The sequence below is a fragment of the Castanea sativa genome, chromosome 9, assembly GCF_040712315.1.
Source record: "Castanea sativa cultivar Marrone di Chiusa Pesio chromosome 9, ASM4071231v1".
NCBI classification, from domain to species: Eukaryota; Viridiplantae; Streptophyta; class Magnoliopsida; order Fagales; family Fagaceae; genus Castanea; species Castanea sativa.
The window spans coordinates 41,368,131-41,389,431 of record NC_134021.1 but is presented as its reverse complement, the minus strand read 5'-3'; the positions used below and the strand labels follow the sequence as shown (position 1 = coordinate 41,389,431).

Sequence of the window (21,301 nt, the reverse complement as noted above, 5' to 3'; positions counted from 1 at the left end):
CCGCAATGGAGTTCACCGTAGCAGAACCACCATGGTCAACCCTATACGAGAAGAGGTGTGAGTTGGAGGTGTATTGTCGATGGCACGGGTTACGAGTTCCTAAGGCACGCTCAGCCGAGTTACCTAGAGATGAACCTGCCAACATACTTGCTCGCCTTGAACAAGAGAACAATCAAATGCAAAGGCGGCTAGACCGTTTTCATGCAGTCCAAAAAGCTAGGAAGCATCTAAAGGGGAAGGCGCAAGAGCGAGCCATGAAGTCTATTAATGAAATTACTGTGCTAAATGATGAAAGTGACATTTCAGACTTCTCAGATTCAAGCAATGATGACTTCCAAAAATTTCTACCTACGAACATTCAACGTTGTTGTTGATGTCTACACGTTTTGTGAACCTACTTGTATTAGTGTTGTTGTTGTTGATGTCTACTTGCTCATTTTTTCCCTGCTGTTCGTTGTTGGTATGTTATGAAAAGGTGTACTTGTATTAGTGTTTGCAAGAATTATAAGTGCTTGGTGAAAATTATGGTCTAAACCGCACAACTGTGATGCATCAACACACAAGACGGCCAGCAAAACTTATATTAGATCAGCAACATTCATAGGCATTTTGCACATCTGAGAGAGAGAGGAGAGTTAAAAGAGTAAGGTTAGGGATCACAAAACATAGACTTACAACAATTAACAATTTGATGTGTGTAGTTTTCAGTGTTCTCCTTTTGATCATGTCACAAACTCTGCCTGGAGTTCCAGACACCACCTGATGGCCTAATTCTAGCTTTCTGATATCATCACCCACACTCTTGCGTCCAATGCATGCATGTACTTTAATACTTATGAAATTACCCATTGCCAATATCACCTTCTCTCGTTCGAGATGCCAATTCTCTTGTTGGTGACAAGATCAAGGCCTGAACCCTGTTTAATTTTAGACATTTAAAAAATAATAATAAACCAATATGATCATAAACCAGCTGTAACAGAAAAATGAAACCAAAACATAGAAGCATCCCAATAGCTCCTAGCTATAGAGGTAAGTCATCATGAAACACATGATAATGCTTAGAATGGTCCATTAAGTGATATTTTGTTTACCTCAAGAAGTCACATGTCCTGATCATTAATCGATTAAAATAGTGAAGATTGTAAATCCTTTCAATGGTCTAATCTAAACTTAATGACAATGCAAATATGGACATTGTTTTTTTCTTATTTCTGTGGGGGTAGCCTGGTTGCTACAGGGACTGAGGGAAGTGTGCAATTTACACGCAAGCTTCTTTGCATTACAGACCTCTTGTATTGAAATTATTTTCCTGAATTCAATCATAGAGACTCTTTCTCTCTCTTGGCTAAAGCAGAGGATGTCTTGATTGAACTTAAATATAGTCCACTAAAATACAGTGCATTGCATTACATTGCAAAATGATGCAGATCTGTGTATTGACGTGAGTGTGAATGATATGACTAGATAGGGTTCAACAGTGCCGAGCTATTGAGCAGCACATGTAGCACTATGAATATCAGTGTAGCAATGGTGGACAGCTGACCCCCAAATAATTAGACCAAAATATCCAAATCAGACCAAATCAGACCAAATAAGACCAAATCAGACCAAATCAGACCAAATCAGACCAAGTAAGACCAAATTAGACCAAATAAGACCAAATCAGACCAAATTAGACCAAATAAGACCAAATCAGACCAAGTAAGACCAAATTAGACTAAAATAGATTAATCAGACCAAATTAGACCAAATCAGACCAAATTAGACCAAATGGACCGATTTTATTTTCCATTATAACTCCAGTATTAATGGAGGTCGTAACCAAAGGAACTCGAGTTTTAGAGACTCGAGTTCCACTGGGCAAATTTTTTGAAACAGGGCATGCCTCTCTGCCTCTCTGCCTGAAACAGAGCATGTTGTTGGGGAAAAAAATTTGCCCAGTGAAAATCGAGTTTTAGAAACTCGAGTTCCACTGGGCAAATTTTTTTCCCCAACAGCATGCTCTGTTTCAGGCAGAGAGGCAGAGAGGCATGCCCTGTTTCAAAAAAATTTCCCCAGTGGAACTCGAGTTTCTAAAACTCGATTTTCACTGGGCAAATTTTTTTTTCCCAAGGAACTCGAGTGTCTAAAACTCGATTTTTACTGGGCAAATTTTTTTTTTCCCAGCAGAAAATGCTCTGTTTCAGGCATCATTTTACAATGTAAATGCACTCAAATCACAACAAAAGTCATTCTCAATATATCACCATTCTCAATATATCACCATTCTAAACATGTCCAACCACGCTTAATTTGCAATTCTAACCATACTACTCAAATCACAATCTTCATAGAGGTACATTGGATAGAGAATTACAAGTACATTCAACAACAATCAAAAAGTTCACATAGAGCCAATACAACGTCGTCCATGGAAGGATGCCTGAAAAACGTAGAGTATTTACGTTAGGAGACAAGATAGTAAACATTAGGTAAACATCGAATGAACAACAATTATTTAACCGATGCATAAATTTTTGCCAACCTACCTAGTGTGGAACATGGCCGCTTGTGAAAGCACCGCGGGATTGCGGACATTTTCTGCGGTTATGCCCGGAAGCATGACACAGTCCACATGTCTGCTTCGGTTGACTCTCTATCAAATCTGCGTCCTCCCTCCGCCATCCCGGTTCTTGATCCTTATTCCTCACTCCATCCATCTCATTTCTTATTCGTGACTTCACCGGTCGACCTTTGGCCCGCAACAATGCCGGATTAGGCAACCACTTTGGCCCCATGGGATCCCTCCATAATGACTGTGACTTAGGAACCACAAATGCATGCTCATAAGTGTTAAGGGCATGGTTCAAACCATAACATGGGTGAATATACGTGGTCGAATCAATATGTAAATAGTCACATACTCTAATTGCATGTGAACACGGGATCCCTATATTTTGCCATTTCCCACAACTGCATGTTTTTTCCCGTAACCGAACTTCGTAACTGTGGTTTCCCCCTCCTGCGCTAGATACGTTGAGTTGGGTAACTACTTGAAATATCAGCTCTTCATTGCTAAATGGCTTGAGATAGTGTTTCTCATATTTACGCTTATTTCCATCCCACGTGGATAAGGCATATTCACTCCATTTCTTACCCTCTGACAACTCATAATGGTATTCTTTGCGCCGGTCGTGGAAATATTGAACAAGTTTGCTCCAAGTGAACTCAACCAACGCGGCAATAGGAAGGCCCCGTGCACCTTTCAGCACACCATTGAAACACTCTGATATATTGGTTGTCATTGCTCCAAAACGTCTCCCACCATCGTATGACTGGGTCCACATGTCCACATCCTCGCTCATTAGGTATGTGTATGGAAGATAATCTTGATTCTTTTCCTTACCATCCCTCCCCGTCACCTTCTTCTTCTTCCTAATGGCCTCAATTTCCACCTGCTTAATGGAGTCCATTATGGTAGCAAATTTAACTACCTGACTAGCATATCCCGCTTTCAACGCCGCTGACTTTAGAGTCGAGTTCTGAAAATGGGTGTTGAAGTTGCTAGCAACATGTCGAAGACAATATCTATGAAATACCTTTGCTTTTCCATCATCCCTTCTAGGCCAGTTTGCAATGGCGTTTTTGATACCGAGATGTCGGTCAGAAATTATGCAAATGCCGTCGTCAGGTATCAGGTGGCCAATCGTTTCTCTGAGGCATCGTAAAAACCACCTCCAACTGGACCCTGACTCACAATCCACAACAGCAAAGGCGAGAGGGAATACCTTGTTGTTAGCATCGGTTGCCATTGCGACCAACAACTTTCCCTGATATTTACCATACAGATGGGTCCCATCAATACTGATAACCGGCTTGCAGTATTTGAATCCTGATATGCATGGACCGAAAGACCAAAACACATAATGCAACAATACGGTGTGATCTTCATCGGTGGGTGTGACACGATAGCAAAACTGGGTAGTCGGGTCCTGATCAATATACGCCATTAGCAACTTTTGCAGCCTTTGGTAAGATTCTTCCCAATCTCCAAACATAAGCGCAATCGCCTTTTGTTTCGCATCCCATACCTTGTAGTAAGAAGGCTTATGGCCATTATATTTCGCCTCTATCAGAGATCTGAGATGCTTAATTTGAGTGGTGTGATCCTCAAGTAACTTGTTATGGATTTCTGCTGCAATAAAATTACAACTCATCATTCTACCATCATTTCGCACCCCAGTCGGTAAACACGTGTGAGGACCCACATACACGGTGACCATCCATAGATTTTGGAGCTCGGGCTTTATAACTGCGTAGACATACCACTTGCACGACTCATGCACGCATTTCGCACAAAAATTTTTCCTCGTCGACCTAGTGATCTTAAAGTTTTTGTTTTCCTTGAGGGCACAAATTGTTAATACGCGCTTCACCTCCACTTTACTCGCAAAAGTCAACCCTTTGCACAAATTCATCCCCTCTCTCCAAGTAGACACAAATGGCATCTCAATATGCGAAGGATCAACCATATTTTCCCAAGTATTTGCAGAGAATGACAACGCAGGAGGTGCGTAGGCAGGGATTGTGTTTGTAATGTTTTGGACACTAATAACATTGTCTGCATCAGGTTCACCGCCGTCCAATGTCTCATCGTCATCAATGTCCCTCTCAAAGTCCCCAAAGTCCCGAAAGTCCCCTCTCTCAATCATGTCTTCATAGTCATCTTTATCGGCAAAATCTTCACCGTTAATGGCAAGATTCTCATCAACATAGTCGTCATCATCATCATCATCATCATCATCGTCATCATCATTGTTAACGACAGTAGTCTCATCAACATAGTCGTCGTCGTCATCATCATCGTCATCATCATTGTTAACGGCAGTAGTCTCATCAACATAGTCGTCGTCGTCATCATCATCATCATCTCCATCGGCATGAACATCATCATCCTCTACATGTGTAGAATACTCATATTGAGCATCCGGAAGCGCAACTTGTAAGCTTCTAGTTGTTTGTTGGATATCCTCTTGCCATCCTGCACGCGGCTCCAACTGTATGTACAACTCAATGTTACTTACTTCAGCTATACTCTCCAACTTGTCAAACATGATCTTCACATGTTTGTCTTTTTCTATCAGCATATACTTGTAATTAATCCGGTGCTTCATGATTTCATTTGGCATACGATAAGTAATTTGCATGTTGTACGCATCAGGATTCTTACCCAACTCTTCCATGACAAATATCTTCAATTCATCAAGGGTTTTCAACCTACGATCAACTTCGGCATAATAAGTTCTCATACCCGGCCCCTCAAATGGCAATCCCTTGTTCGCATTGGGATTCTTAAGCGGACCACCATGGTATATGATTATAACAATATCAGGCATTGTGAACCTGTTCAAGTCAAGTCCTATGTTAGTTAAATCACATAGTCGTAAAGTGAGGGAAAAAAGTAATGCAATCTTACCAATGAACATATTCAAGCCAGGTTATAGAGTGCCCATTAATATCTAAAGGCCAAGACATAAACCTTCTAATCCTAGTGGATGGAGAGACGGAATTATCTATTACTCCATTGTGTGGTGACCTATAATGCCTAAAAGGGTTCTGAAAGAACTAGGTGGGTAGAGGAGCATGATTACATACCCATTCACTACATTCATTCACTACCCATTTCATACCCAAACCAATGATAAATAAAGTCAAAAAAACTTGAAAGATCATGATAAAAATAAAAGCCTAGAAATGATGAATAAAATTTTGATAATTACATACCCATTCTCATTCATTACATTCATTCACTACCCATTTCATACCCAAACCAATGATAAATAAAGTCAAAGAAATTTGTAAAATCATGATAAAAATAAAAACCTAGAAATGATGAATAAAATTTTGATAATTACATACTCATTCCCATTCATTACATTCATTCACTACCCATTTCATACCCAAACTAATGATAAATAAAGTCAAAGAAATTTGTAAGATCATGATCAAAATAAAATGATGAATAAAATTTTGATAGCAAAAACTATACAAATAAATACTCAAAAAATTAACACTAACAAAACAAAGTTCTATAATTCACAATATTGATAAATTAACTAAGTTATGTTAACTATCTACAAAATAAATGGTAAACTCTTTAACCCACACCCATAGACAACATACCCAACTATAATGACAATCAAATTATGCAAACCCTTACCTTAGATATGAATTTGCTGAGAGGGAAGAGCAGTGAGAGTGGAGAATGTGGTTTTGTGAGAGTGAGTGGTGTGAGAGAGTTATGGGTGAGTGAGTTAGTGAGGGTGAGTGAGTTAGTGAGGGTGAGTGAGTGAGAGAGTTAGTGAGGCTGAGATTTTAGGTTTTCTCTGTGTGTTGAGCAGTGAGAGTGGAGAATGTGAGAGAGTTAAATGCCACGAGCTGAGTTTTAAATAAACATGCCCAGAGGAAATCGAGTCTATAAGACTCGAGTTACTGCATGAAACTCGAGTCTCTAAGACTCAAGTTACTGCATGAAACTCGAGTCTCTAAGACTCGAGTTATATGCGTATAAACTACATAATTTATAATAAGATATAGGTAAACTCGAGTTTTATAAACTCGAGTTTAGGTAGACTTAAAACTCGAGTTTATAAAACTCGAGATCCAGGTGGCATTTTCTCCACCTCAGCAAGCCCAAAGCGAGCAGAAAGCGAGTTTTTGAAACTCGATTTATTATGTAAATCTCGAGTTTCAAAAACTCGAGTTGCTATTTTCCTACATAGTTTCAAACTATGCCTAACTTACTATATTCATGCATCCACATGCCTAATCTGCACATTCCCCCTCCAGTTTTGCTCAAGGTTTGGATTGCACCCAATAAAGATTATAATTAGGCCCCAAAAATACCTCTTGTAAAAATAAACTAGCACAAAGGATGGCCTACCACAATAAGTGTTTAAATAAAAGTTCAACAGTAGATGTCTAAAAATTTTGATAAATGTACTCACATCATAAAAATAATGTATTTACTTCATTATTATTTTCCCGTTAATAAAATATTTAGGGAACTCAAAACCGAGACTCAACGTTGAACTTCTAAGCATGGCCCAAAGGTTTTCAGTGTCATGTGATGGCATGAATTCATCCTTAGGTCAAGTTATAGATTGCATCTTAGTAAAAATAACAACAAAATATGACCTCTAGCGGTAACGTCTGATAAGTTGATAATTGTGTTTACATAATAAAAATCATATATTTTTTCCATTATAAATTAAGTCAGCATGAAGGAAAACTCTCATGGTAACCAAGATATTATGACCTTCATTATAATAGCAATTAACAATGATTAAAGGCTCCATAATTACAAGTAAAAGAGAAAAATTTAGGATGAAATGAAGGGAGAGAAAGAAACCAGTTTAGTGCAACAAATATTTAACCAAGGTTCTTATACCCATTATGGAATAGGTGGAAGGATGTATGGTAAATGATGAAAGCTACTCTTACATGAGCAGGTGAGTAAATATATGGTATGTTTCACTAGAATTCATTTTCGTTCTTTGACTTTGATTTTGTTCAATTCAATCCTCTAAGTTTAAAATTTATTCAAAAAAGGCATCTTCATCAACTTTGTTATATGTTGAGGTTAATTGTTCAAATTTTTTCTTCAATTTTTTTAATTAAAAAAAATTCAATTAATGGTTGAAAAATATTTTCCATAAGTTTTTTAAAAAAATATTTTGACAGGAGTTGACGAAAAGGCATTAATTGAATAAACTGGAAACTTAAAGGACTAAAATTAATGAAAGTAAAGTTAGAGGATTGAAATGAATTTTGGTAAAAATTAGAGGGTGAATTTTGTATTTTAGTCCAAAATTTATAAAAATCACTCATCTACTCAAACTTTAGTTTCAACCAATTCAGTCCTCCAAGTTTTGAAAGTATTCAATTCAATCTTTCATTAGACCTCAGTTTAGGCTTTGCCATTAACCCCCCCCCCCCCCCCTCCCCTAAAACGATGTCATTTTGGTGTCTTTTATTGTATAATTATTAAATTTATTATTTATTTCTAAATTTTAAAATAATAATAATAATAACCCATAAATTAAACACCATCGTACCACAATGCCTAAATTTGTAAAAGAAAAAAATCAACCATCCCTACCAAATCCCTAACTTGGAGAGAGAGAGAGAGAGAGAGAGAGAGAGAGAGAGAGAGAGAGAGCATTGGAGTGATGGTTTCAGCAAAGACCTAACCTGGCACGACTGAGAATGTAAAAGAGAAGAGGATATTTAAGCTATGTTTAGTAACAGTTTTTGTTTTCTATTTTCGAAAACTTGTTTTTGAAAAAATAAAGAAAAAACAAATTTCTTGTATTTTTAAAATTAAAAACATGTTTGATTAGTTGAAATTTTTTAAAAAAAACAAATTGAAGAAAAAAATAGAAAATACTAAAATATGTTGTTACTAAGGATTGAACTCTAATGGTAACTCATTAAATAAGATAGATTCAATAATTAAATGTGCATTTTCATTGACTTTTGAAAATTAGAAACTAAAAACAGCATTTTGCATTTTTTCACTTTCCTTCACAAACTGAGTTTTGAAAATAGTTTTTGTTTTCTGTTCATTTGGGGTTGCCAAACAAGTTTTTTAATCTCAAAAAAAAAAAAAAAAAGTTTTTGGAAACAGAAAATAAGGGGAAAAAACAGTTACCAAACATATCCTTATCTTGTTTCCACTATGATCCCTCTTTTAGCGATTTCCTTTATTGGGTAAGCCATGTCTACCCTTATAGCTTGTTTAAATGGAGGGAGAGTAGAGGGAGGGAGAGTAAGTTATATTACCTTGTTTAGATATTTTTCAAGGGAGGAGGGAAAGGGATTTGGAGGGGTTTGGAGAGGTTCTAAGAGCATCCACATCATTGGATGGATAAATGTGTATAAATGTGCAAAATGAGAAAAAATCATTAATTTTACATATTTTGAGCAAAAAAGTCTCTACAGCAGTGCCTCTAAACTCATCTATATGATACACTTTGCTACAGTACTGTGTAAATTTACACGGTACTGTAGCAGGCGTATTTGATTTTTTTTATAGTTTTTTCTCTCTCCTCCCAACTGACTCTCACCTCCCTCTCTCTCTCTCTCTCTCTCTCTCTCTCTCTCTCTCTCTCTCTCTCTCTCTCAGACACAGCACAACTCTATCTTTCTCTCATCTCATCTATTTTTTTCCTCTGGCCGCCGATCGCCATCGCCGCCAATAAGAACAAGGTCGAGCAAGCTGAGTCGCCGGATGGCCATCGCGAGGAGGTGGCGGTGCTGCGAGGCGTCGATCTTGCTCCGATTCGTTGGTTGTTTATTTTTTATTTTTTTTTTTCTTCTGGTGTGGGTTTGGCTCGACGGATCGGTGGGTTTGTTGAAGGGTGGCTGATCGGTGGGCGATGAACAGGTTTGGGTGTGAGTGAGGCTCGACAGATCGGTGGGTTTGTTGAAGGGTGGTTGTTCGGTGGGCGATGAATGGGTTTGGGTGTGGGTGAGTCTCGACGAATCGGTGGGTTTGTTGAAGGATTTTGTTGAAGGGTGGCTGATCGGTGGGCGATGAATGGGTTTGGGTGTGGGTGAGGCTCGACGGATCGGTAGGTTTGGCTTGACGGATCGGTGGGTTTGTTGAAGGATCTTGCCGCTGATTTTGTTCGATGAATGGGTTTGTTGAAGACGCAGTGAAGGAGGGAAAGTGGCTCGCCGAAGAAGATGCAGTGAGGGAGGGAAAGAAATAATAAAATATGTAAAAAGAATGAATATTTTATTGAATAAATGTGTAGAATAGATAAACTAATGTGGGTGTTTTGTAAAAGTGGAGGTGTAAAATAGAAAAAGTAGGTTTTTTCGTGTAAAATAGACAAAAAATTTAAACGAGCTGATGTGGATGCTCTAACTACTTCTAACCCTTTATTTTTAATTTTTTCAAATTGGAGAGATTTGGAGGGAGAATAGTGCATAGAAATGCTTGACCAAATGAATTACCAAATTTACCCTTACCATATTAATAAAATTACAAACTATGAAAAGACTAATTATTCCCCTCCCTTTAATTTTAAAAACATTCAAATAAGGTGGAAGATAACCATTTCTCACTACTCTCCTCTCCCTCCAAACTTCCAAACATAGTATTCATTTCAGTTTCAGTTACATAGAGATTTCCTCTGTTGGGTGTGTATCTGATGGGTTGGCTAAGATTTTGTGGGAAGCGAATTTGTAAATCATATGTGGCAGTGATGATTGATGTTGGATCCTATTGTTCGTTTTTTTTTTTTTTTTGGTGCTTTGTTTTGAATTTGAGTATTGAAATTTTGTATTTGGATCAAGGTTGTAAATTTGTTCCATTCTGGTGCTTAACCAAGTGCACTTACTCCCCCTATTCCATTTCAGTCTAATTCTGACTTATTCAGGACTGTTCTGGTGTTTCGAACAAATTGTCGTTGTTTTGGTCTCTTAGTTCCGAACCATTACAGGCTGTTTTGGACTATGTTGGATTTTTTAACCCCAAATTTGTCATTTAATATGTTTTATTCTCATATCATATTTTAATTTATGTTGGTTAGTCAGATATAATAAAATATTAATTTATATATATATATATATATATATATATATATATATATATATATATATTATATATATATATATATATATATATATATATATATATGTACATCCAGTTCGTAATCTCGAAATGGTGCATGGGTATACACTAGTACTGCAATATTCTATTCAAGTTACCAATTTAGAATGGTCTCCAAAGCGGAATTCAAAACCTTGAATTGGATGTCATTTTTTGTTGTGATTGATGTAATTTTTTTTTTCTTCATGTACTGGGTTTGTTGAATTCGTGTGGATTTCTTAATTTATTTTTTTTTAATTAAAAAATTGTACTTTAGGGTAGAGCATCAATAAAAGTTAGTGGAAGGCTTAAATTGAACACTTTTGAAACTTAGAGAATTAAATTGCCCAAAAGTAAAGTTTGAGAACTAAAATGAATTTTGGTGAAACTTAAAGGGTTAATTTTGCATATTAGCATTTTTTTAAACATTTATTTATTAAAGACAAAATTGACTATGACTTTTAACTTGGCAAATTGAGCAAAAAAATAAGTAAACACAAATATTTGTTATTATTTAAGCATGAGTTAAATTATCAAATCAACAATTTTTCAATTATTTGTTGTATGCCTTTAGATTTACTTTTAAAAAAATCGAGAAGGGTAACTGTACTAGAAACTATTATTATTTATTTTTATAAATAAGAAATAAGAAAGTTTCAACCTATTGCTTACTTAGTTAAGTTATGTTTTCTCAGGAAGGTGAATTTCTCGAATTATCTTGGTAATGGGTTTGGATGGTCTCTTCTCAATGGGGGGCTCGATCATCTCACACTGGCACATGGGCTAGGCCCGTTTCACAGATAGGGCTTCTTGGACCATTCTCTTTGGGTTAACGTCTTTAGGGCAAATTTAGTCTACTCCCCCAGTTGTTTTTGAATTATTTGCATTTTTCTTTTAAAATGAAAATATTTTAGCTAGATTTTCCAATCAAATATAAGTTATATTTTATAATCTAATTATATGTCAAATATTATTGAACTAAAAAACTAATTAACATTGCCAAGGAAATAAAAAGAACCACACTTCTAACTTTAAGTATTAGACAACAAATAACCAAAGACAACTTAACAACTTAAGTCATTTGCATAAAAAAAAATGCTAAATAATCAATAAATATGTTTTAAAGTTACAAAAAAAAAAAATTAAAAAAAATACACATTAGTGCACAATCCACATGGAAACACTTGATCACATAGTGCAAGTCTCAAGGAATGAGATGCCTATTGTGTTTATTGGCTTTCGTGATCAATTTTAATTTTTAGGGATACCAAGTATAAATAATTTTTAATTTAAATTTTCATTCTTTTATATATATATATATATATATATATATATATATATATATATATATATATATATATATATATATATATATATATATATATATGTGAGGTGTAAAATGGCCCAAGTGGGCATATGGGCGCTTTGGACTAGCGGGGAGGGCCAACTGCTCAGAATTGAAGCTTTACGAGTTGGCCCATACGCCGGGGTCAGGGGTGTGGCCGAGGGACGAGCTTCTCCTCGGACAAGCCCAAGAGAATTCAAAGCTTCATTATGAAGGTCAAAGCACAATTCTAGAAAGACTAATGGTTAAAGGGGGAAACCCTGAACCTTCTCAATACACCAGTGTTAAGGAAAATATCTAGAGTAAAGGCTGTCACCTCCGCATTAAAGACTCTGCACCTACCTCCCTGGCCGCATTAATGGGGAAGTGACCCCTGAACAGTAGGGCAGAAACTTCTAGTCAGGGTCCCAAAAGGCATGAGAAAAAGGGGTATTTAAAGGGGCTCACTCTCTCTCTCTAGAGAAAAAGAAAGGAAATTAAGGATTGTAACCTGTAAGAAAGAAAGAGAAATAATACAGAGTTGGTCCTTGGCTTACATCCGAGGAGGCCTATTTGTAATTAACAATTGTTATTCATAAGTGTTTGTAACTCTCAAGCTGTTGTCAAGTTCTCAGTACCTGCTACAGATTTGCACTCTACAAATTTTATTGTTTAAGGCTCGTTGGGCCTGAGTCCATAATCTTCTTTGGGTCCAGGTGCAATTGTGCACTTATAATATATATATATATATATATATATATATATATATAATATTTTTAAAAAAATTAAAATTTCAGGGAGTCAAGGCATAGTTCCATCCCTGTAAATAGTGTTAGTGTTAATTTACAGGATTACTATAACAAATTTGTAAATTTACATAATTATATACATGTGAATCATTTTTAGGCAAAAATATGTAAATTTTACATATTTTTCTATTGTACACACATTTGAGCGCTCTTATCTTGTGGCTTCTAAAGAAGGAGAGCCATCCAAGCTGAATCACGCTAAGACCAAATGGAGCTCATCCAGTTGCACTGTGAATGCGACCTTGTTGAAACTTCTCAAGCGTAGTGTACTTATTGGGCTTGTAGTTTCTGAGATCTTAGAATACTACACTATTACAGTTGATCTCTCTCTCTCTCTCTCTCCACAAAGGCACAAACACTTGCAAAGAACTGGTCAAACACTAGATTATATGATGACATGATATTGCAATCTGCTCTGAAGATTTCCACGTTAATATCATCGGTTTATTTCCCATCAACAACACTTCTGTTATCAACAATTGAATAGTTGATGTAAAGGTTTTCATTTCATCCAAAATCCAAATAGTGAAAGCTTCAATGATTCTAAGAGAGAGTTTTGTGTAAAATCATACCGATATGGGTTGTCCATTTTCCCTCGTATATGACAAAGAACAATGGAAACAATACCAATATTTCACACGTTTTTTCACTAAACTGTCACAAATTGCATCCATGCCTAGCCCCCAAGAAAATGTTATTAAATTAAACAGGGAAAAAAAAACAATAAACAAGTGCTACATCTTTGCCAGAGAGTTAGATAAAGATAACAAAACTTTTATGAATTATTCTAATTTCATTTATCATTAAAATTTAACTTGTCCAATGTACAAGGGATGGGAGAAATGGCACATAAGATACGGCAGCTGCAAAACCGTACAAATTGGAGATCAACCACAACATGAATTCACTTTGTTCTTCAATCTTCTGAAGTTATAACGAGCAACCCCAATGCACCCATAAGAATATACTGCAAGAGAGAAACTGCACATGTTACTTTCTGTATAAATTTAATAGCTTTGCATTTTTGGGATTCTTAAGGTCAACCAATTATTACATGTTATTTGAAAAAAATTCAATACTTTAAACAGATTTTGAATTTTGGGATTCCAAACTTGAACTCGTAGATACCACAATAAGCATTTATAAACAAACTTCAATCAGATGCTGACCAAAGAGAGGGCAATTTGTATACATATAACAAAATCTAAGTGCTAATATTATTAAGAATTTGATGTTAACAGTAGCAATAAAATAGTTACTTCAGGAATTATCAAATAAAATTCTAGAGAAAACAATATATATATATATATATATATATATATATATATATATATATATATATATATATTTCAGTAAGTTCTTTTGGTCAAACACAAACCTTGTTAATTGGTTATTCAGTCATATGAAAAATGTCACCCAGCCAACATAAGATAGGAACCTGCCAGTGACAGAAATGTAAGCAATATGAATATTTATTTCCAAATTCAAGAAGTGACCCTTTGTGCATGCTATGTTTATCAGAAAAATAAGAACATGGATGAAGAAAACTGGTGGTGACCTCTTGTGCTTGTCATACTCTAAATTTGGTTTCAAGTCTTATCGGGATCTTGTACATCATCTTCACGAATCCTACTCATCACTAACCAATTAGGTACTGTACTAAGCCGGCATTGCAAAATAGTTGGTGATGATAGAAATATCACCAGAAGGTTTACAATATGGTCCATTGGGCTCCCAACCAATATTACACAAAACTCCTTAAGTGTTGCTCATAGCATTTAACTAAGGCCAAATTGCAAAAAGACTTATAAAAAAAAATTGCAAAAAGACCCCTTATGGTTTGGGTCAATTTCAAACAGACCCCCTCAAATTTCAATTTTGTGCCTTTTTTTTTCTTTTTCAATTTTGTGTTATTGACCCATGATGACAAAATTGACCCCTTCATCTCATTCAATCATGTGCACTGCATGTGACACTTTGTTATAAATTTTTTTTTTGGTAGAACTTAATTAAAAAACTCAATTTTAATATCATTTTAAAACAAAAATGTAATGAAATACTCATGAGAATTATAATTTAATAAAAAATCCTTTGAAAATAAATTTTAAAATAAAATATAAGCTTGGTTAATAAGAAACGAAAGAAAATTAAAGGAATATAATTTTGAATCAAATTACAATCTTTTTTGCTAAGATCTACCATTGAATCATGATAAAAATGTTGATTACAAAAGCAAATACTGCCACCTCAATTCCCCCCCCCCCCCCCCTTCTCTTTGATCAGTTTGAAATTGACCCAAATCTAAGGGGGTCTTTTAGCACTTTGGCCTTCAATAAATTCCTTTCAATTGCACTGATATGATCAGTTATGGTTAATCAAACAATGATATCTCATATATTTACCATCAGATTTGGTATCAAATCTGTTATCTATTTCAAAGGAAGGGATCATGCCTTAACTAATATAGATGACAATATGCAGCAAAGCAAAACAAACAAACAATCAATTAATCTAAGTGACGACTCCAGAACCATGGGATATGAAACTGCGCTTGAAATTTACCACTCAAGTGTGTGTGTGCTTGCATGTGTCTCTGTGTAAATCATGCAAAATAAAATGCATATGCATACTTTGTTGTCAATGAGGCTGCACAAAATGACGATGAATCCATGCCAACATGGCGCAAGTAAAACCAAAAAATTTACAAATAAAATTATAAAATCAAATAGGAAGGCTATTTGCTAGAGTTTTTACCCTATGGCTCTGCCCATTATGTGGTGCCGATGAAGCAAGAGCTGACCAAGAGCATACAGAAGTCTGTCATCCACATAATTATTATCTCCTGGGATAGAAAACAATATATAGAAAGGGAGAACATTAGGTTAACAAGATGACCCTTCCAAAAAAAAAAAAATACATCATTAATATCATCAATTAACATTTAAACTACAGCTGATATAGTAAGGGGAAAGCAAGAACATGTACTATGATGCTAACACCAGCCCATGTATAATGATACCAAACCACCTCCAGAAATAACTTTCATTTAAGGAACCTGGGGAGTGGGGATTACATAAGTAAATCAATTAATTCCGAACTAAATGTTTAATTTTCCAAAATTTGGTACCTTTACTAAGGGCATCAACCTCTCCAGTATCTTGTCGTTCATGGACCTGCAAAAACATTAAACTATTAAAACTCACTAAGCAACACAGTAATGAAAGTTAATACTTTCTAATGAAAAAGTCATAAGCTCAGTGATAAGCGAAGTACGCGAAAGGTAAACATTTTGAAGTATTCTGTCAGTTCTTCATATAGTTCTTTCTGGCTTTTGGCATTGAATGCTAAAATGCCTCAATTTAACTCTCAGAAACCAAAATGCAGTCCCAATTATTCCCTTAATGTGACAAAACTTATTTCACAAGCCAAGAAAGTTCTGGCAAAGGCAACTCTCGGCTGGCTTTATCTCAAGGCATCTATTTCTTTTATTTTTTGATAGCTTTTTCTTCTAAGTATGAACCTTATATATATATATATATATATATATATAGGTAATAGAAGTTTATTGAAAAGAAAAGTACAATGTGTTTACAATAGTAAAATTCTTGTGTATGAACTTATTGTATTAATCTAGAACATCTTTCATGACCATCATATGCAAATATACTATCACAAAGTAGGTGCCCTCTGTTTGATGCATAGAGTTACAATCAGTATATCTTTCCATTTTAATAATGCTTTCAATAATCTTAATGACATCTACAGAAAACAGGTATCAGTCATGATAAATTTAAAGATGACAGCCACACAGCGGCATAAAGATTAAAGAGAATACTAGCTCTTCAGGCCATTCTTCTAAGTGCCTGCCCTGTACAAGGACAGAGTCAGTACTAACTATTTGACAACATATTATTTCTTCAAAGCATTGCAACTCAGCTCAACTCAACTAAGCATTAGTCCTCACTAATTAATTTGGGAAAGAATCCATGTATTCAGTAACCAATATATATATATATATATATACACAGACACACACACACACACACATATATATATATAATCAGAACAAAGTCAACTAGAATTAAGGCTTAATTGAGTTGAGTTGAGCGTCTTCCATGCAAGAAAAGGGGGGCTAGGGTGGGGAGAGGTTTCAGATAAAATTGAGAAGCTCCCGAGTTACTAAAAAATTAGCATGACCAAAAAGTTGGGATATTTTCACTTGAACCAAGGGCTAGAGATGGTAACAAGGTTTTTTTGATGAATCTACAGTTGGATTACATTGCATCTTTATATTCTACATGTTTATGAAATATAAAGATGATAAGAGATCAACAACTATCCAATCAATAAAATATTTAAATTTCAAGTTCAATGAGTTTTAATTACAGACAACATGAATTACTTATCCAAAAAATGAAAAAAATCAGATTGACACAAAAGTTGGCATGTATTAAGAACAAAGAGGATGTCTAATTGACTGGTGGCATTTTCAAAAAATTAACCCAATAAAATTTATTAAGTGATGTAACATTAACCAAGAGTTAAATCAAATGTATGGAAGGCTTAGCTTTCCTTAAATTGAAAATAAATAGTTTCAACCAAAAGAATGGAATTCTTTTTTTCTTTTTCTTTTTTAATTCTGGTTTCAAACAAGATAGAAATAGAAATTATGGCTTTTTGAAATAGAAATTAAGAGTAGTTCACTATGGTCAATGTAGACAGACATGAACTCGAGCAAACTTGCTGCTCATAATACAAAGAATGGCATTGCACTTGCAGAAAAGGGAAAAGTGAAAAGAAGAGACTAAAATTGAACAAGGAATGGCATTGCACAATCAACTACAACAACTGAGTGAAACCATTTGATGTATGCCCATGACACATATACACATGCACGAGAGAGAGAGAGAGAGTCACTGCACAAAGAACTTACAAGAATTTGGGTGAACACCATCCATTTAGAACTCTCAATTCATCACGATCTTTATTCAAGTGTTACAACGAATTAACTGAAGTAAAGTGGATCTGCCTTTGGTATGATGTAAAGCCATTAAAAAGCTGTATCCAATTAGTTTCCCAAATTTACAAATGAATTGAGTAAAAAGAATACTAGCTTCTGCTGAGTTGTGTCCTGTTACATTAATCAAACAATTACTGGTTCACCAGTTCATCATTTTCTACTAACTCCTGGACAATATGGACCTCAAAGCACCCAATTGGCTTGAAGAAAAAGGAGGTACTCTACTCTGAGCCAATGTCAGGATCAGCTTGGCCTTACCAAACTGCCCATTCTTCTTAAGGCCTTCAAGCAACATATGAATGGTATCCACATTTGGAAACCAATTTTTCCTCATGCAATCTTTACACATTGTATATGCTAAATCAAAATCCCTTCCCTTACAGAGATAATGAATCATGGTCTGGTAAATCTTAACATTGGGTTTGTGCCCCTTGGCATGAAAAGCAGAATAGACCCTTTTGGCCATTTCAAGATAGCCAGCCTGGCAGAACCCTTTGGTTACCAGATTATAGGTAACTTCATCAGGTGCAATCCCAAGCTTCTGCATCATATCCATCAAACTATTAGCTTGCCATGCTCGTCTCCTATTAACCAAATATTGAATCCTAACATTAAAAGTTGCCAGATTCGGTATACACCCCTTTAGCACCATTAGATTCCACAACCCATTACCAATCTCACACCTGTTTTCCTTATAAAATGCTGAAATAAGTGTTGTGTACGTAATCACATCTGGCTTTATTCCTAACTTTTCCATCTCTACCATGATTAAATATGCTTTATCCAAAAAACCCATTTCACAGAAAGCCCTAATAACAATATTAACTGAAATTATGTCCAGTTCAACACCAAACATCACAGGTACATCATTAAGAAATTCCTCAACTGCATGTAAATCACGTGTCTGTGTCAAAACCTTAAGTGCAGCATTGAAAGATTTAACAGTCCTTCGACAACCATACAGATGCATATTAGAAAAAGTATCAAGAGCATGTTTAGTCATCCCAGCCTTACCATACAACATTATAATCCTCAAAATAAACCCTTCACGCCGACCCTGGGGAAGAGTCTTCTGATGCTCAAGCAAATGCTCGATGTAATCAAAGCGACCTGCACCAGCTAGCCTAGACACCGTGTCTTCAAATGCAAAACGGTTTTCAATGACAAGCCGATTGTGTGCATTGGCCTTAAATAAATGGAACAACTTCTCAGGGTCCCGCTCGTTCTTAAGTTTCACAAGAGCAGGTTCTTCTAATGGCTTTGGATTCCGAATGCAATTGGATACAGCTGCAGGGCTTTCAGTTGATGAAATGGCAGCAACAGCATGATAGAATCTGCGAACATATCGCAGAGAGAGCATATTCTAGAAATCTCCTCAGATTGAAAGATACACATCCATCAAAATCTAGACTTCATTCAATATTCTCAGGAAATATCCAATACCCTCAAAACAAATTGGAAATCCCAAAAATTATTTAACACTCAAAATCAAGATTCTAATGCAATATCCAATACCAACATTAGAACTTGCAGCCTCCAGAAACATTAACACCCAAAAAAATAAATCAACTTATCTGATTTTGCTTAAAATGAAGCACACCCAGATGCTGAAATCAACATTCAAGAAACTAACTTGAGAAAATACTCAATACCCATGTAAGAAATTGAAGAACCCAGAAGCATAAACACTCAAATACGAAAGAATATGAAGCCAAAATAGGATTTTGCTCAAACTGAAACACACCCAGATGGTGAAATCAACATTCTAGGCAAAGCCTAGTTGGTAGAGAGAGCAAGGTCTGATCAAATCCTCACCTGGAATGGGGCGGCCGCCTCTTTAGCTGGATGGAGGAGTAAGAGAGAGAGAGAAGGCGGCTTGTGGGTTTAGTTGCCAGTGAAATTATTTGTTGGTGCATTCGTTTTTTCAGTAGGAGCTGTGAACCGGGGAGGAGCTCATGCTCCGAGTTTTGGTTATTTTGTATGGGGGTTTTGGGGGGTTTAGGTTTTTGGGTTTTGGAATTCCCTATTCTGGGAAAATAAAATTAAAAACATTAAATATAATAATAATTTTTAAAAAAAATTATGAGTGTTAAAATGTTGTTGAACGATTGAACTTGATTGGTAGATGAAGTGAAGGGTTTTGGGTTCACTCCAGGGCTTTTGTTCATTGGAGGCATCATGGACCCAAATACAACAAGTTCCTCTACAAAATTCACAATTTTTGTTATAATTTGCTCACGTTATAAGTTGTAACTTATCAGATGAAAATATCATAAAAATACTAGTATCATAACAAACCCCACAACTTTTGCCACAATTTGTTTATTTGGCAAATTGTGAGTGGTGCAATAAAAGTGGTGAGTTCACAACTCCATAACTCACATCTTGCCATATGGACAAATTGTGGGAAAATTTGTGGGTTTTGTTATGGCAATAGTACATGCAATGCACATGACTCACTTGGCTGGTTTCATAAAGTGAGTAATGACATTTCATATGACAAGTACAAATGTCATCTTTCTATTGATGGTTGGAATCCCAAACATGTTTAGAATCAAACTCTGTCGTATTTTAAAATAATTATGTGTAGGTCATATATGGTGCCAAGGAAGAATCCTATATCCTTTAGGACGGCCTCAAGATGTGGATTACAAGTTTTGAATTCAAAATCTCATAAATTTCATGACTAGGAAACTACAAAACTATCTCCTTGAGATTAATGATTTGTTTTTATGTTTAAAGAAAATGCAAAGTAACTAGTCATATTTTTGTGACAACAATACACCTTGAAAAGGAAAAAGCTTCACCAAAATTACTTAATTTTGATCATCTAATTACTTTGTAGTGTTATATAATTTATTCAAAATTTTCATTTTAAAAAAAACATAAATCAAGTTATTTAGCTGGGACTTGAGTCTGAATGGAAAATGGAAACAGGAAACCATTGGTGTCAAATTGGACGTTTTGTGATAACAATTTAAACCCAACAATGTGTTAGGCTGCTAACATTAGAATAAGTAGCCCTCCAATTAATCTTACTTCAATCAGTCAACTTCACACTATTTTCAAAAATGGGTTAGTATCATAGGTTAATGCGACATTCTCACCACGGATAGAAATGTATACTATTATCTTATTCGACAAACCACCCCCACCAACAACTTGGACTAACCGGTAAAAGAGAGCCCATTTATCGTTAGGGAGCTGCACATCAATAAATTATCAAATGCTAATATCCTTTACTTTGAAAATAGGGCTCTACCACCGTACACTTTAGCATGATGTAACTACTTGTGAGGTATTTTTTGGAAGTGGGGTTTAAGTTTTTAAGGGAAACTTCAAACACATACACTTAGATTAAGATTGAAATAAAATTCTATCTTAATTTTTTTTTTAAAGGTTCTAAGTGAGCCAAGCTTTGTCGATTATTAAATGTTCAAGCTCAGCTCAATAACAAATATAAAGTGTTCAAGCTTAACTTGAGCTAGAACCAATCTTACAAACTA

At 35.4% G+C, this 21,301-nt stretch overlaps 1 protein-coding gene and 1 long non-coding RNA gene across 2 annotated transcripts; both read right to left on the bottom strand.

Moving 5' to 3' along the window:
* Window positions 1–13,605: 13,605 nt before the first annotated feature.
* Window positions 13,606–19,703, bottom strand: LOC142610348 (uncharacterized). Its single transcript, XR_012839815.1, has 5 exons — window positions 19,611–19,703; window positions 15,903–15,948; window positions 15,530–15,617; window positions 14,154–14,213; window positions 13,606–13,742 (listed from the first exon to the last, which is right to left on the bottom strand). It is a non-coding gene; the product is annotated as an uncharacterized LOC142610348 (long non-coding RNA).
* On the bottom strand, window positions 17,718–19,294 carry LOC142610346 (pentatricopeptide repeat-containing protein At1g80150, mitochondrial). The gene has a single exon (XM_075782150.1). It carries the CDS (start codon window positions 19,153–19,155, stop codon window positions 17,956–17,958), a length of 1,200 nt encoding a protein of 399 aa, XP_075638265.1. The 5' UTR covers window positions 19,156–19,294; the 3' UTR covers window positions 17,718–17,955.
* Window positions 19,704–21,301: the final 1,598 nt, after the last annotated feature.